This window comes from Sprattus sprattus (genome assembly GCF_963457725.1).
Source record: "Sprattus sprattus genome assembly, chromosome: 7".
NCBI lineage: Eukaryota > Metazoa > Chordata > Actinopteri > Clupeiformes > Clupeidae > Sprattus > Sprattus sprattus.
Genome location: NC_137926.1, coordinates 27502554 through 27516821, shown reverse-complemented (window position 1 = coordinate 27516821; position 14268 = coordinate 27502554). Strand labels below are relative to the sequence as shown.

At 49.8% G+C, this 14268-nt stretch overlaps 1 protein-coding gene across 1 annotated transcript in view; it reads left to right on the top strand.

The window, feature by feature from the left end:
* The window catches only part of cttnbp2 (cortactin binding protein 2), a 43816-nt gene that overhangs the window by 17682 nt on the left and 11866 nt on the right, over positions 1-14268 (top strand). Inside the window, exons 3-9 of the mRNA XM_080842488.1 lie at positions 2474-2698; positions 6656-8225; positions 10780-10986; positions 11401-11500; positions 12002-12152; positions 12731-12937; positions 13213-13330. Of these exons, the coding sequence (XP_080698614.1) occupies positions 2474-2698; positions 6656-8225; positions 10780-10986; positions 11401-11500; positions 12002-12152; positions 12731-12937; positions 13213-13330 (2578 nt within the window). The remainder of the gene's footprint in view (positions 1-2473; positions 2699-6655; positions 8226-10779; positions 10987-11400; positions 11501-12001; positions 12153-12730; positions 12938-13212; positions 13331-14268) is intronic.

Sequence of the window (14268 nt, the reverse complement as noted above, 5' to 3'; positions counted from 1 at the left end):
TGTGTGTGTGTGTGTGTGTGTGTGTGTGTGTGTGTGTGTGTGTGTGTGTGTGTGTGTGTGTGTGTGTGTGTGTGTGTGTGTGTGTGTGTGTGTGTTTCTTGCATGTGAGCCAGGTTAGGTGTGGGTGACATGGCAGAGCCAGCTCTAGAAGGCTTATTCTTGAGTGGTGTAATAGAGGGCACTGGTGCCTGGCGTGGCGTGCCAACCGGCAGCTTCGTGTCCCCTGCCACCACGTAAACAGCTGATAACAGCGGGTGTGTACCCCATTCCCCCCCCCCCCCCTCCCTGGCTGTGCGTGGTACCTCACCCCCCGCGGTGACTGGTGAAAGTCTTTGTGTGTTGGGGGTGGGTGTGGAGAGGGGCTGGTAGCTGTATGAGCTGTGGTGATTAGAAGGGGATTTGCCAAAGCCCTGTGGAAAGCACCAGATGCCTGTGATTTCTACAAAGCCTCTGCTTTTCAAAGAGGCATGCGTCACTATCTTTTCTCTCATTCACTCTGTTACCTTTGTATGTCTTTCTTTCATCCATTTCTTATTCCTCATTCGCTCACTCATATTCTCTCTACCTCTGTCTCTCCCTCTCTCTCTCTCCCTTTTCTCTATCTTTCTATCACCCATTCCTCAGCTCTTTGTTTACACTGGGGCCTCAGCAGTCATTGGTCAAAGTAACAGCAGTGCTTGTGATGTTTAGCCTTCGCAAACGGAGGCCCGTCCGCCATCCAGACAGTTTACAGCAGCAGCAGCTCTGTGTGTGCTTTGGAGAATTGATCTTTTCCTTCTTTGGTGAAGCAACCATCCCAGGAGAAAAGTGTCTCTTCATCTCTCTCCTTCCTTCTCTCTCTCTCTTTCTCTCTCTCTTTCTCTGTCCCCCTCCTTCCCCCTCTCTCTCTCTGTCCCCCTCCTTCCCTCTCTCTCTCTCTCTATTTCTCCATCTCTCTCTCTCCCTTCTTCTCTGTCTCTCTCTCTCTCTCTGTCCCCTCCCCCCTCTCTGTCTCTATTCCTCCTCTCTCTCTCCCTCCATTTCTGTCTCTCTCTCTCTGTCCCCCTCCTTCCCTCTCTCTCTCTATTTCTCCCTTTCTCTCTGTGTGGGAGAAAAAGGGAAAGTAAGACGGCAGGAGTCTAATAGCTTTCTTACCTCTCGTTTTCCCTCCTCTGTGTTAAGTCGAAAGACCACCATCTTCTCTAAATATGGGCAGTCTCTCAGAGAAGGCTCTGGACCTGCGAGGCATGCACAGCGTGTGCAGCTCAACGTGGCCTTAGCATGAAGTCTGTTCATCGGGCCTGAGTGCAGTGAGTCGAGAGAGTGCAGATTTACTGTGAAGGGCCCTGAGTCCTAAGGGAGAACCATTTTAATCAGAACTCATATCAGACAAAGAGACCTGAGTCAGTGATTCTGGGGTGAATTATTGCCTTGTCATCTCGCTACCTGCCAGTCAGCTCTCTCTCTCTGTAAGCATTCATATTACAGTTCTGGTTCTCTAAATGAAGTCTGAGCACCCCACCACCACCACCTCCCTGTTTCCAGTAAGCTTGCACTTTTATGGTTTTTATTATGTTTGTCAGTCTATTCAGTCGAAACACAACACACTGCACACTCAGCCTCTTCCATAACGCCGTTCTTTGATTATAGCGCTGACATCCTCGGCCCTGGGGGTGGTGTACGATATGCACTGGTGGAGTCTGGTGGAGATGTCTAATGTGATGTTATCAGGTAGAGCGCCACAGAGACAGTGGGCGAGGGTAAGGGTGTGGATGGGATGTAAGCCTGGACTGTCCGTGGACAGCACTGGTGGGTGGAGGACAGGCGGTGGCGCCTCTTTTCCCACGACCCGCTGGGCAGGCCAGCTGGCCCCGGACACACAGCCGGGCGGAGGCTTCTAGCCCGTAATAGATTCTCTCTGGCTGAGCACTAACCTGCTCTGGGTGTGGGCACACGCAGGCGCGCGCCCTTGATTGAGTGGGTCTGTGACAGAGTTTTCCTTTGTTCCCTTTAATAATGTTCCTTCTCTCATTCGCTTGTCTCTCTCACTGTTCCGCTCTGTCTATCTCCGTCTCTTTCTGTGAGTGTCTCACGTGCTTCCACTCACTCACTCTATTCCTATACTCCCTTCTCTTTGTTGGTCCTTCTAGGCCTCTCTCCGTCTGTCCACCTATCTTTCTGACCACCTATCTTTCTGGCTCTCAATGTTTATAAGCTGCTACAGAGGGGCTAGTACTGATGCGGTAATACGGGTTCTAAGGGTTCCGGCCCACAAGACGAATGTTGTATGTGTTTTAATGGTTCACTGATGTTAAAGTGTAAGCAGTTAAATAAAGGAGTAATGACCGTCTTTCTCCCTCTGTCTGTCTGTCTGTCTGTCTGTCTGTCTGTCTGTCTGTCTGTCTGGTCTGTCTGTCTGTCTGTCTGTCTGTCTGTCTGTCTGTCTGTCTGTCTGTCTGTCTGTCTGTCTGTCTGTCTGTCTGTCTGTCTGCAGGCCCGCAGGAAAGAGGTGTTTCTCCAGGAGCGCTATGGCCACTTCAGTCTGACCGACCCGTTCCTGGCGCTGCAGCGGGACTTTGAGGGGGGTGCGGGCGAGAAGGAGCGGCGGCCCGTCAGCACCAACCCCATGGCCATCCTGGACGCCGTCATGGCCCACTGCCGCAAGATGCAGGAGCGAATGAGCGCACAGCTCGCCGCCGCCGAGAACCGCCAGAAAAGGGTAGGGATGTGTGTGTGAGCGTGTGTCTGTGTGTTCATGACTGCTTGTCTATGTGTATATATGCTCTAGAGGTATCTTAGAGAGTCAGAGTGTGTGTGTGTGTGTGTGTGTGTGTGTATGTGTGTATGTGTGTTCATGCCACTTATACTGTATATGCGTATGTATGCTCGAGAGGTATCTTAATGTATGAGTGTGTGTGTGTATGCATGCAAAGGAGAGCTTTGTGTATATGCATGTGTGTAGCTGTACCTACGCAGGAATAAGTTCTGTGTGCGTGAATGTGTTTGAGAGATATTCCTCTAGTGTTCCCGGTCTGTGGGTGTGTGACTGTGTGGGTGTACTGTACACATGTAAAATAAAGGGAACACGCATCAGGATGCTTGTTACTTGGGGATGGATGTGTATATTAGTGGCTATGAGTCTTGGGGGATGTGTGTCCTATCGTCTCAGCTGGATCATTGGGATTAGAGAGCGACCCCACAGCCAGATGTGGCCTCTGGCTTTTGGGTTTGATTTGCACTGCTGTTTTTTAGTCAAAAGTTCAGTGTTCTCTGTGCATGGAGGGCGTGTGTGTGTGTGTGTGTGTGTGTGTGTGTGTGTGTGTGTGTGTGTGTGTGTGTGTGTGTGTGTGTGTGTGTGTGTGTGTGTGTGTGTGTGTGTGTGTGTGTGTGTGTGTAAAATAGGTAGAGGCCAGGCTGCCATCTTTGAGATTGTCCAACTTCATCAGCCGCATCCTGTACCTTTTTGGGTTGTGTGCAAACTACATCACCAGTGTGTGACTCTGAGCCTGTGGCTATGGGAGATGGAGTGAGCAGGAGGAGGAGGAGGAGGAGGGGTGGAGGAGGAAGGCTGCCAGCTTGTGAAATCCGATGTGCAGCCCACATGGCTTCAAACCGCCCCGCACCTGCTGCCCTTCCTCCCAGAAACACCAGCAGCCCACCTAGTGTTTCTCACACGTATCCCACCAGCCCCTCTGTCAAGGTCTGCCTCGAGTGACCCCACCGCTGCACGTTCCTCTTCAGGCCCTGCCACATGGACACCTGTAGCAGACAGACAGACAGACAGACAGACAGACAGACAGACAGACAGACAGACAGACAGACAGACAGACAGACAGATAGATAGATAGATAGCATTGCAGAGATATGACTGCATCTTCCTGCGTCAGTGGTCCACCTCATTGAACCCCAGAGTGAACCCCCAGCTCTGTGAACCCCCCCACACACACATGTCACAGCCGTGCTCCGGCAAAAAAATTAGCTGACTGACCTCGCCGGTTGCCACGCGACCCTGAGCCCCCCATACTGCCCTGTCAGCAGGGTGACCCCATTAACTTGAGCCATGGGAGATTGTCCACTAAACACCCTCCCACTGCCTATGCCTGGCCCACCACCTCACCTCTGCTGGGAGCGCTTCACAGACATGAAAAAGGCTCAGCCTGAACAACTCGAAGTAAACTACAGTAATTCATCAAAAAGCTATAATAAGAAACCATAAATATGAATAGAACAAAACAACTATAATAAGGTCCCATGGGACCTTTTAGTATTGTTAGTGATTGATGGGGGATGGAGCTGTCATGTGATGTATAAGGTTATGTGTTCAGCCTTCCTTCATTTCTCCTCGTTCTGTGTGATCCAACATCCATCTCTCTTTTGAGTTTGTACAGTGCGTCATCCAGGCGGTATCTGTTATCGCGACTGCCGCTTTGAGCGTTACGCTCTTTTGTGTCGTGTGGGAGCAGCTCATCCTCGCCTCCCTCTCTTTTGTCACTGTCAGTCTCAGCGGTCCTGTCGCATGGACGAGACGACTGAAATCCTTCCTGTTCTCAGAATAGAACCCCCCCCCCCCCCCCCCCAACGCCACCACCTACCCTCCACCTAGTCAGTGGTTGTTATGGCGACGTACCTACTCGTCCGAGCTCTTGTCTGTACGTGAGGAATGTCCAGCAGGACTGCCTTGCTGATGTCTGCGAATGGAGAGTTTTCTTCAAACTATACATTACGGCTTTCTCCGAGTTTGGTAATTGTATGTAGGCCAATCCGAGCTGCTTCTGGCGAGAGAATTGGATACGGCCCAGTTATCAGACACATTTTTACATTTTCTTAGGGGAAAAAAATAAGTGTTCAAATATTCACCAGGCCCTCATAAGGCTGAAGGCTGGCCGGCAAGCCACCACTGACTCATAAGCAGACTCCGTTGGCTCTCTCTGAGCCGAGGCTGGATGCACCTCACGGGCATAACTAATTTCTCTAGCGCCATGGATTATAGATGAATCACCGTGGATACGAGCAGAGAAAAGCCGGGAGCCGTCAGCTCGATGCTGCCACTCCACTGCTGAAGAACAGAAGTCTATTTTTTCCTTCTCTTTCTTTCATCCTCTCCTTCATTTTCTCTGTCTTGTTCGTTTTTCTTCTATTCATTTGCCTTTCGCTTACCTTACCTCAGCTGTCTGGTCTGTCGTTGTTCCAAAGACAGATGGCATGGCAGCAGCGCATTTTCACTGGCTGCTGGCCTGGAATCAGCCTGGTTCGGACATCTCTGCCATGTCCCAATAAAGGGAAAGAGATTTCACTGGCTGGAATGAAAAATGCTTTTTATAAGAGCAGTGTGGTTCATGGAGGCTATCCCCCTCACTTCTCGACTCGGAGGATAATCGTTAATGAGCTTTTATGTTTGTGTGCGTTTAAGAATAGAACGGATGTGCGCATCATTGTTGCAGAGGCGCTCCGGCAGGGGGTCACACAGAAAGCTCAGCTTGGGCTTCCGCCTGGCTGCCAATGCTAGAGCTAACAATAGCAACAAGACACAGATGCATAAAGTACCTCATGGCTGACACGTCAACGTAATTGAATCGTGCATATGAAACATAAGAGGCCATCTTTTTCTGTGTGTCTGTGTGTGCATGTGTGTTTGTGTCCTTGCAACTGTTTCTAAGCAACATTTGGCACCTGGTTAACCTAAAGTTCACTAGCATAGCTCCACGCAGGGCTAGCTTTCAGTACTCAAACTGAAACTGAAACTCTCAGCAAGCTTGAAAAGAAAGGGGAGTAGGCTCCTGACCCGCCATTTAGACATTACTTACTCGTCAGCCTACTAAACCTTTTGACACAGAGATCTGTTACTCTTTTCATTTTGAACGTCATCATTCAGACCAGGATAAGACCACATTAAGACCCCTAAGTACCACCATTTGTTATCTATCCTTGGCCATTTGGAGGATCTGATCTATGGCAGTCCATTTGAACAGGTGCATCAACCAAAGAGGGAGACAGATAGCGTATGAATTAAGGGGGCCAGAGAGCTCCGTATTGATTTACACATTACTGAACACTTCTTGAGGCTTAAATTCATAAAGTGAGTGGGAGTGAGCAGGAGACTAATACATCATTCTCAGATGTGGAGTTGGACTAACGTGTTTAGCAAATGGGTGTGTGTGTGTAGCATGTCTGTGTGCTGGATGTGTGTAGCAGGAGTGAGTAGCATGCACTTTAGACATGTCTGTCAGCACCATAGACCTTAATGCAAGTAATTTAAAAAAAAAAGGTCCTGTGTGACATGCTCTACATTAATCTATCTTTTGTTTGTGTGCGTATATGTGTGTGTGTGTGTGTGTGAGTACATGTCTGTATGGTGTGCATGTACATGTTCGTGTGTGTGTGTGTGTGTCTGCACGTGTGAGTTTGTGTGTGTGTGTGTGTGTGTGTGTGTGTGTGTGTGTGTGTGTGTGTGTATGTGTGTGTGTGTATGTGTGTGTGCTTGAATGTGTGTGTGTGTGTGTGTGTGTGTTTGTGTGTGCGTGTATGTGTGTGTGTGTATGTGTGTGTGCTTGTATGTGTGTGTGTGCCTGTATGTGTGTGCGTGTATGTCTGTGCGTGTTTGTGTGTGGGCACCTTTGTGTTTGTATGTGTTTGTGTGTTTGTGTGTGTGCACCTGTGTGTGTGTGTGTGTATGCAGCTGGAGCTGGAGAAGCTGCAGCTGCAGGGCCTGGAGCAGGAGCAGCGGAAGCTGTCGGCGCAGCTGAAGGACGAGAGGGAGAAGAACAAGCAGGTGGTGATGCTGCTGGTGCGCGAGTGCAAGCAACTGGCGTCGCGCGCCGCCGAGGAGGGCCAGCGGGGCGAGGAGCTGACCACACGGCTGGAGGAAGAGGGCCGTGTCCAGGGCCGCCTGGAGGACCAGCTGGCCTCCGAGCGCCGCCGCAGCCAGCAGATGGAGGCCGAGATGGAAAAGCACCTATCCGAGTTCGACACGGAGCGCGAGCAGCTGCGGCAGAGGCTTGGCCGCGAGGAGACGCGCAGCGCCGACCTGCGCTCCGAGAGCGAGGGCCTCCGCCGGCAGCTGGAGCAGTTGAGGACCGGAGCGCCGTCCGCAACTCCAGCTGCTACTCCTGTCCCAGCTACACCTGTCCCAGCTACTCCTGTCCCAGCTACTCCCGTCCCAGCTACTCTTGTGCAGCTTAAAGCGAAGGTGGCCACCGCATCCGTGGCGGTAGGCACAGATCCCTCCAGCTGTCGGACGACCTCCTCCCAGACAGACCCCATGCCGGAGCCGCCGGAGCCCCACAGGAAGGGCCCGCCACTCAGCATCCCCGCCAAACCCTCCCCAGCCGCCAACTACGCCGGCATGAGCTTGCCCAAGACACCCAGCATTGGCTGGGGGCTGCTGCACGCCGGTGGCTCACAGGCAGAGAATGGCGGTGAGGGCCACTCGCCTGGCCCAACAGCTGTGACTGCCCCTGCGACTCCCACTCCGCCAACCGGTGTCAGCCCCCGCGTCCAGGCCGCCCGCTTCAAGTTCCAGGCCTCTCCCTCCGAACAGGACCAAAACGGCTCAGCCAACCAGAGCCCGCCCTCTCGCGACCTCTCGCCCAACAATCGGGACAACTTTGCCGCTAAGCAGCAGGCGCGCCACACTGTCACCCAGGTGCTGTCGCGCTTCACCAGCCCTCCGGCGGGTGGTGGCAGCGGGGGTGGGGGACCCGGTGGGGGAGGCCTGCGCCCCAGTCTGCCCCACTCCGCCTCGGAAGGGGGCCCGTTCCCCGGCCGCCTGGGTCACCCAGGAATCAAAGCGCCCACGGCAGCACGCATCGACCGCGGCAACCCGCCGCCCATCCCGCCAAAAAAGCCGGGCCTCTCGCAGACGCCGTCCCCTCCACACCCGCCCATCAAGGGGGTTGCCGACGGCAGCAGTAGTCGGTCGCCAGGCGGCGGCCTGGTGGGGGGCGTGCTGCCGGGCAAGCCGGGCGCCCCCACGCCGCAGCTGCCGCCCAAGCCAGCCCTGGAGCTGGGGGGCGCGGTGCCAGCCCTGACGGCTTCTCAGGTGGGTGCGCCTTGCACGGGCTGGCCGGCATCCGCATGTTCCGGGGAGTGTCTCCCTGCCACCATCAACACCACCTCCACCACCTCCACCTCCTCCTCCTCCTCCTCCACCACCTCCGCTGCCATTGTCCGTAGCCCCTCCATAATCCCCGCTAGTGCTCCACCCTGTAGCCCCCGTGACCCGGGCAGCCCCCTGGCAACAGCATCAGGTAAAAGGCGACTCTGCTCTCCCCCCGCCTCTCCTCTCTCTGCTCCAGTCTCGCTCTGTCCACTCACCCCTGATCAGGTTAGACAGACAGCTGCAAAGAAGCAGGAAGGATGGCATGCTGAGAGTGTCTAGTTAGCCAGTCATCCACACCAGTAGTTATGCCCATCAACACTTAGGTAGCAGTGTGTTGGGGAAAGGAAAGGCAGTAACATCAAGTCTAGTCATCCCACAGCCAGTACATAGGAAGTTGTAGCTTAGCCCAAATCCATAGTGCTTAGTTGGCCACCTCAAGCTGAAGTGCTGAAACTAATGGATAGGGTCGATGTTCTCCTGGGTCTGACTCTCATAACCCTTTCCACTCTGAAGCTGATGCCGGAGGCTGCTCTCTCCCTTTCCTCCTTCCACCCTGCCATGGTCCTGTTGCATGCCGTCTCTACCCCCACCCCACCCCAATCTCCTTCTCCCTCTTCTCCTCACACCCCCACCCTCCCATCTCCTACACTTACACTTCCCACTGTGGGTCTGACTGCCCTCACCCTTACCCTACACTCCATCGTGCCTCCATTGTCTGTGTCCCGGCACAAACCCCTACAGAACCAGAGACCGTGAGTTCATGCCTGCCCACGGTGACAACCAAACAGTCACCATGGAAGTAATTGTTCTTTCTCTGCTGTGTGATGGTTTCCCTTTGTTTGGTGTTTGTGAGGTGGGGCTGTGTTTTTTGCATGTGTATGACTTTATGTGTTTGGTCAGCTTTGACGACTTACAGAAACTGTCCGCTCCTTGCTTGGGCACTCCCTGACAACAACACAAAAAGTCTGGCTTTCCCCTACTGTTATGTGCAGTGGTGGCAACTCCCTTGAGATGGAGTGAAATTAGAATTCATTTCCAAGGACGTTCCCTTTCTCACACAGAGGGCCAAGATCTTATGGAGGATACAGTGTGTCAAAAATAACACCACCCACGCCATGACTTGTGACAGATCCTGCTGTTAGTCTTACCCATGCCCAAACTCTAGTCTTTAAGCCTGTGGAGAATCTGCCCCGAATTCTAGGTTTCTCCCTCGTCTTTGACAGGAACAAAATCACCTGTGTGTCTCCTCAGACACATTTAGAAAACTCAAATATCTAGTCACTGAGTGCCAAGTATTCCTAGACTCCAGATATAGGATGTCACTTTCACTAATGCACCTACAGACCTCCATGTGCAGCCAAGATGTTACCCTATCTGTCACAGCTAAATGTGTTTAAAAACAAAAAGCTAAAATGAGGCTTCTCCTCCTTTTCCTCCTCCTCTTCCTCCTCCTCCTCCTTTTTCCCTCCCCTCTCATTTTTCCAGTCTTTGGGTGAAAGCTGCATTCTGAGGGTCCTTTGCTCTCTCTGCTGTCAGCTCGATGCGTTTCAATCTCGGTGCCCTAAAAGCACTCGTGACCTTCCTCTCTCTCTGTCTCGCTCACCAGCTCACAGCTAGTCCACTAAGGCTAACCCACCACTCTACTAACAGAGATCAAATCAGATCAACTCTTATGACTACAAGAAGACCAACAGCTTAAAAAATGTATTTCGATGACATGGATAGCGTTCTATCATAGAGCAGCCCAGAACAGTTTGGACTCATCAGTCATCCTTGCACTCAACTCATTTCAAATTCCTTTGATCTAATTTCCACTGGTTTTAGCCTCCTGTCAATCACTTGTGATGCATTAAAAGTTATTTTCGCAATTTGCCATTGAAATCATCTAGACTTTCAATAATCAAGAGTTATTTTTTGCTTTAACCCTGACTGATATGCAGTGTGTATTCATTTCGACATTTGCACTGATCTGAATGAATAGTTAATATGTCGCTAACTTCAGGTTTGTACCTGACAATGGGACTGATTGACTGGTGCTTGGACTTTGATTTTGAACAGAGCACCTGTGCCCCACTTCCCATCTCACCTGCCTCCCTGCCCTCGGGCCATAGCCCCTGTGCCATTGCCCCACATCCTCAGGCCTGGCACATGGGGCCTGTGTGCCTTGCGCAGTTATATGAACATAGGTGTACAAGGTGTGTCTATTAAATAATGAGACCGTTATTGTAACTGAGTTTTCTTCATTACAGTTGACTCCTGGCATTAGTCTCATTATGTAATAGCCACGCCTTGTATGTAGCTGCTGTGAAGCGCTTGAGTTGAGAATGTGAGTTTCTAAGGCATTTGACTAGAACACGTGTGCCACAGGTGCTCATCAGTTATCAACTGGCAATTTGTTTTGTGTTTGTTTGTGTCAAAATATGTTCTCTCTTGTGATGCTCTGTAGTTAATACACCAACTATCTTTAATATGATTTAAAGGAGAGTGTACTTCTTATTTATATAAATCCTTATTTCTGCCATTTCTGCCAAAAGCCCTATGAAATGATGATGATCGTAGAAACTGCTGGACTAGTGTACATCCATTGCAGGAGAGAAGTGTATGTGTCTGGGAAGTCATGGCAAAGAGAGCACATTTTGGCACGGCACGCACAGCACTGACCCCCCATGATAACCGTTTTTAACCATGACTTTAACTCTCAGGCTGGTGTCCCTCCATAGTCCCCCCGCTAACCTGCGGTGACCCCGTCCCCCTGGACGACGGGCCCACCCTCCTCCTCCAAGCTGCTTCCCAGGGAAATGTCACTTTATTGTCAATGCTGCTTAACCGAGATCCAATGACGGACATGCGTCACCTCCAACAAGACCGAAACTCTGCCTTATTCTCTGCTGCTCGAAATGGACACACAGGTACCTGGTTCCGCATGTACACACACACACACACACACACACACACACACACACACACACACACACACTGGAGAACATACATTTTCTGATCTTTACTATGATTAGCGTATATGATTCCCAGCAAGTGTTCGATACATCATTCTTCATGATTTATATTTAGAGTAATAATCTTTAAGTATATCTATATGTAAAAGTTATTTACACAGGCGCAAGTGAAGCACAGTACTATCTATTCATTAAAATGGGAATGAAATGTGCATCAGGAGGATCATTCCTAGAGTGAGATGCTCATTACTGTTGAGTGTATTGATTTATTAGTGGGATGAAATGCCTGAGCTCTGTGTGTGTGTGTGTGTGTGTGTGTGTGTGTGTGTGTGTGTGTGTCTCCTGTGTGCTGCGCTATTCTCCCCTCAGACTGCGTTACGCTGCTGCTGAGCTCATTGGCGTCTGCCAACGCTCCAGATGAAAACGGATTCCTGTCTTTACACACCGCTGCTGCGCACGGCCATCACGAGTGGGTGCAACACACACACATACACACATACACACACACACACACACACACACACACACACACACACATACACACACACACACACACACACACACACTTCCTTATTCTCCAAGTCTCTGTGTCTTTTACCCACCTCTCTGTGGAATATCTGATGGGTTCATTTACTTTGGTCCCCTTGGGTGTCATAGTTGTTTTATCATTCTGTAAAACTTGATACTGATGCTGCTGCTACAAATGACTGCTGGTTCAGATTTTGTCTTCAGGATGATGTGCTTAATGACTGCTGATTCAGCTCTTCTCCCCACTGAAGGCCTCAGGTCATCAGGAGCTTAGAGTTCTTTTCAAGCTGTTACTGAAGACAACATAATTACTTCACACTGATGTTGCAAACAGCCTGTGACTATGTATTGTGGCACAAATGATGGATTTAAACTGATACCAAAAGAGAAACTAGCCAGTTTGAGTTTGCGTTTGTATTTGTTTGTGTGCGTCTATATGTAGGTGCGTAGAGGTGCTGGCGCGCTACACAACTGACGTTGACCATGTGGCGGTGGGGGGGGAGACCCCTCTCTACCTGGCGAGTGTGAATGGGAGCGTGGAGTGTGTGAGAATCCTGCTGGACGCGGGCGCTGATCACACACACACCACCAACGTAAGCACCCCGCCCATCCCGTCACGTTCCACTGCGCAAAAAAGTCCCCATGTGCTGTTCAAAGTTTGTGTTTCGCCCCGTGACCTTGTCATCACCCCACCCCGGGATAATGAAGTGCCTGTTACCATGGCAACCGTGGCAGCGAGCCTCTCAACAAAGCTGTTGTGTTGCCAGAGTGTTATTGGGCTACGCTCGCAGTATAATTATGCCCTCTATTTTAGCAGTGCTTCATTAGCTCCTTGGAGTCCTGGAATGGCGTTTGATTTCTCATGCTAGAGTGTCATGCATTGGATTGTTTGTGTGCATTTCAGTATCAAAGTCATTTGTCTGTTTATCTGTTTATGTTGTCAGGGTGTATTTGTGTGTGTCTGTTTTCTCTGTGTGTATATACATGTGTGCTTTACACGATCTTTATTGTATATTTGTGCTTGTGTTTTTTTCTGTGTGTCTGTGTTTATCTATGTGTGTGTGTGTGTGTGTGTGTGTCTGTCTTTGTCTTTGTCTTTATCTGTGTGTGTGTTGATCTGTGTTTGTGCTTGTTGTTTTGTGTGTACTAATTGCGCGGTTGCGGCCCACAGGACAGCTGCACGGCCCTGCATGCAGCGGTCAGCTCGGGACACGTGGGCACGCTTCAGCTGCTCCTGTGCCACCCAGGGCCCAAGCAGAGACGGGACGACCCCCAAACCACCCCCCACCCCCACCCCCACCCGCTCGCCACACTCCTTAATCAACCCAACAGAGACGGCTGGACCGCCGCCCACATCGCCGCTGCCAGGGGCTTCAAGGTGAGGAGGTCACACGCACACACACACACACACACACACACACACTCACACACACACACACAGACAGACACATACACGTACACAAATGAACTCACTAACCCCTAAAAGCAAAACATACCTGTCAAGTGATACAGTATGCATAGTCACAAATTCAGTACATAGCATATTATAGTTAGCACACATAAAACACAGAAGGTGAGGCCTCTGTCACTGAGGCATAGATACAGCCTACTTCTGCATACTTAAGAGTGGTGCTTGTGCTTGTTTTGGGACAGGATTGCCTGGGAGTATTGTGTGCCCACAGTCAACAGGACATCGAGACGAGGGACAAATGCAACCGCACCATCCATGATGTGGCCACAGACGACTGCAAGGACCTTCTGGAGAATCTTTGTGAGTTCATCACTGTGTGTGTGTGTTTGTATGTGTGTGTGTGTGTGTGTGTGTGTGTGTGTGTGTGTGTGTGTGTGTGTGTGTGTGTGTGTTTATTTAGCTTGTTTATTAGGGGTGGGGGAAAAAATCGATTATTCGATTTTAATCGATTCTCTCTAAAACGATTCTGTCTCGATTCAGAAAAGTTCATAATCGATTTTGTAATTTAAAAAAAAAAAAAAAAAAATGTTGAAATGCAAGCTGCATCGATTATTGGATTGTTCATAGAAAGTCAAAATTGTGGCAAGGAAAAGCTTTTTCTCTCATAAAAAATAGAGAAGGTAATTCATCTGTTGATTTTCTTTAATTATCAAACACAAAGTAGGAAGTGTAGCAAAGACTCTAAGTAGCAAACTCAAATGTTTTAAAAGTCGAAATGGATTGATAATCGTTTTATCGGTTTAAAATTGATAATCGTTTTTTTTACACATCCATTTCATGTTGAAATGCAATTATCGATTGATTATCGAATATCAATTCTAAACCGATAAAACGATTATCGATGCATTTTGACTATTGAATCATTTGAGTTTGCAACTCAGAGTCTAAATTGAAGAAAATCAACAGATGAATTACCTTCGCTATTTGCTTTATTAGAGTAAAAGCTTTTAATGGTCACAATTTTGACTTTCTATGAGCAATGCAATAGTCGATGCAGCTTGCATTTCAACATAAAATGGATGTGTAAAAAAAAAAATTAAAAAAAAAATTTAAATTACAAAATCGATTTTAAATCGATAATCGATAATCGATTTTAAATCGAATCGTTGATCTCTGAATCGATTTCGAATCGAATCGTGAGGTGCCAAGAGATTCCCACCCCTATTGTTTATCCATAACCTGCCATATCAGCCCCCCCCTGCCGTGTCCCACTTTCTAGAATTTTCTTGCTCTGTCTG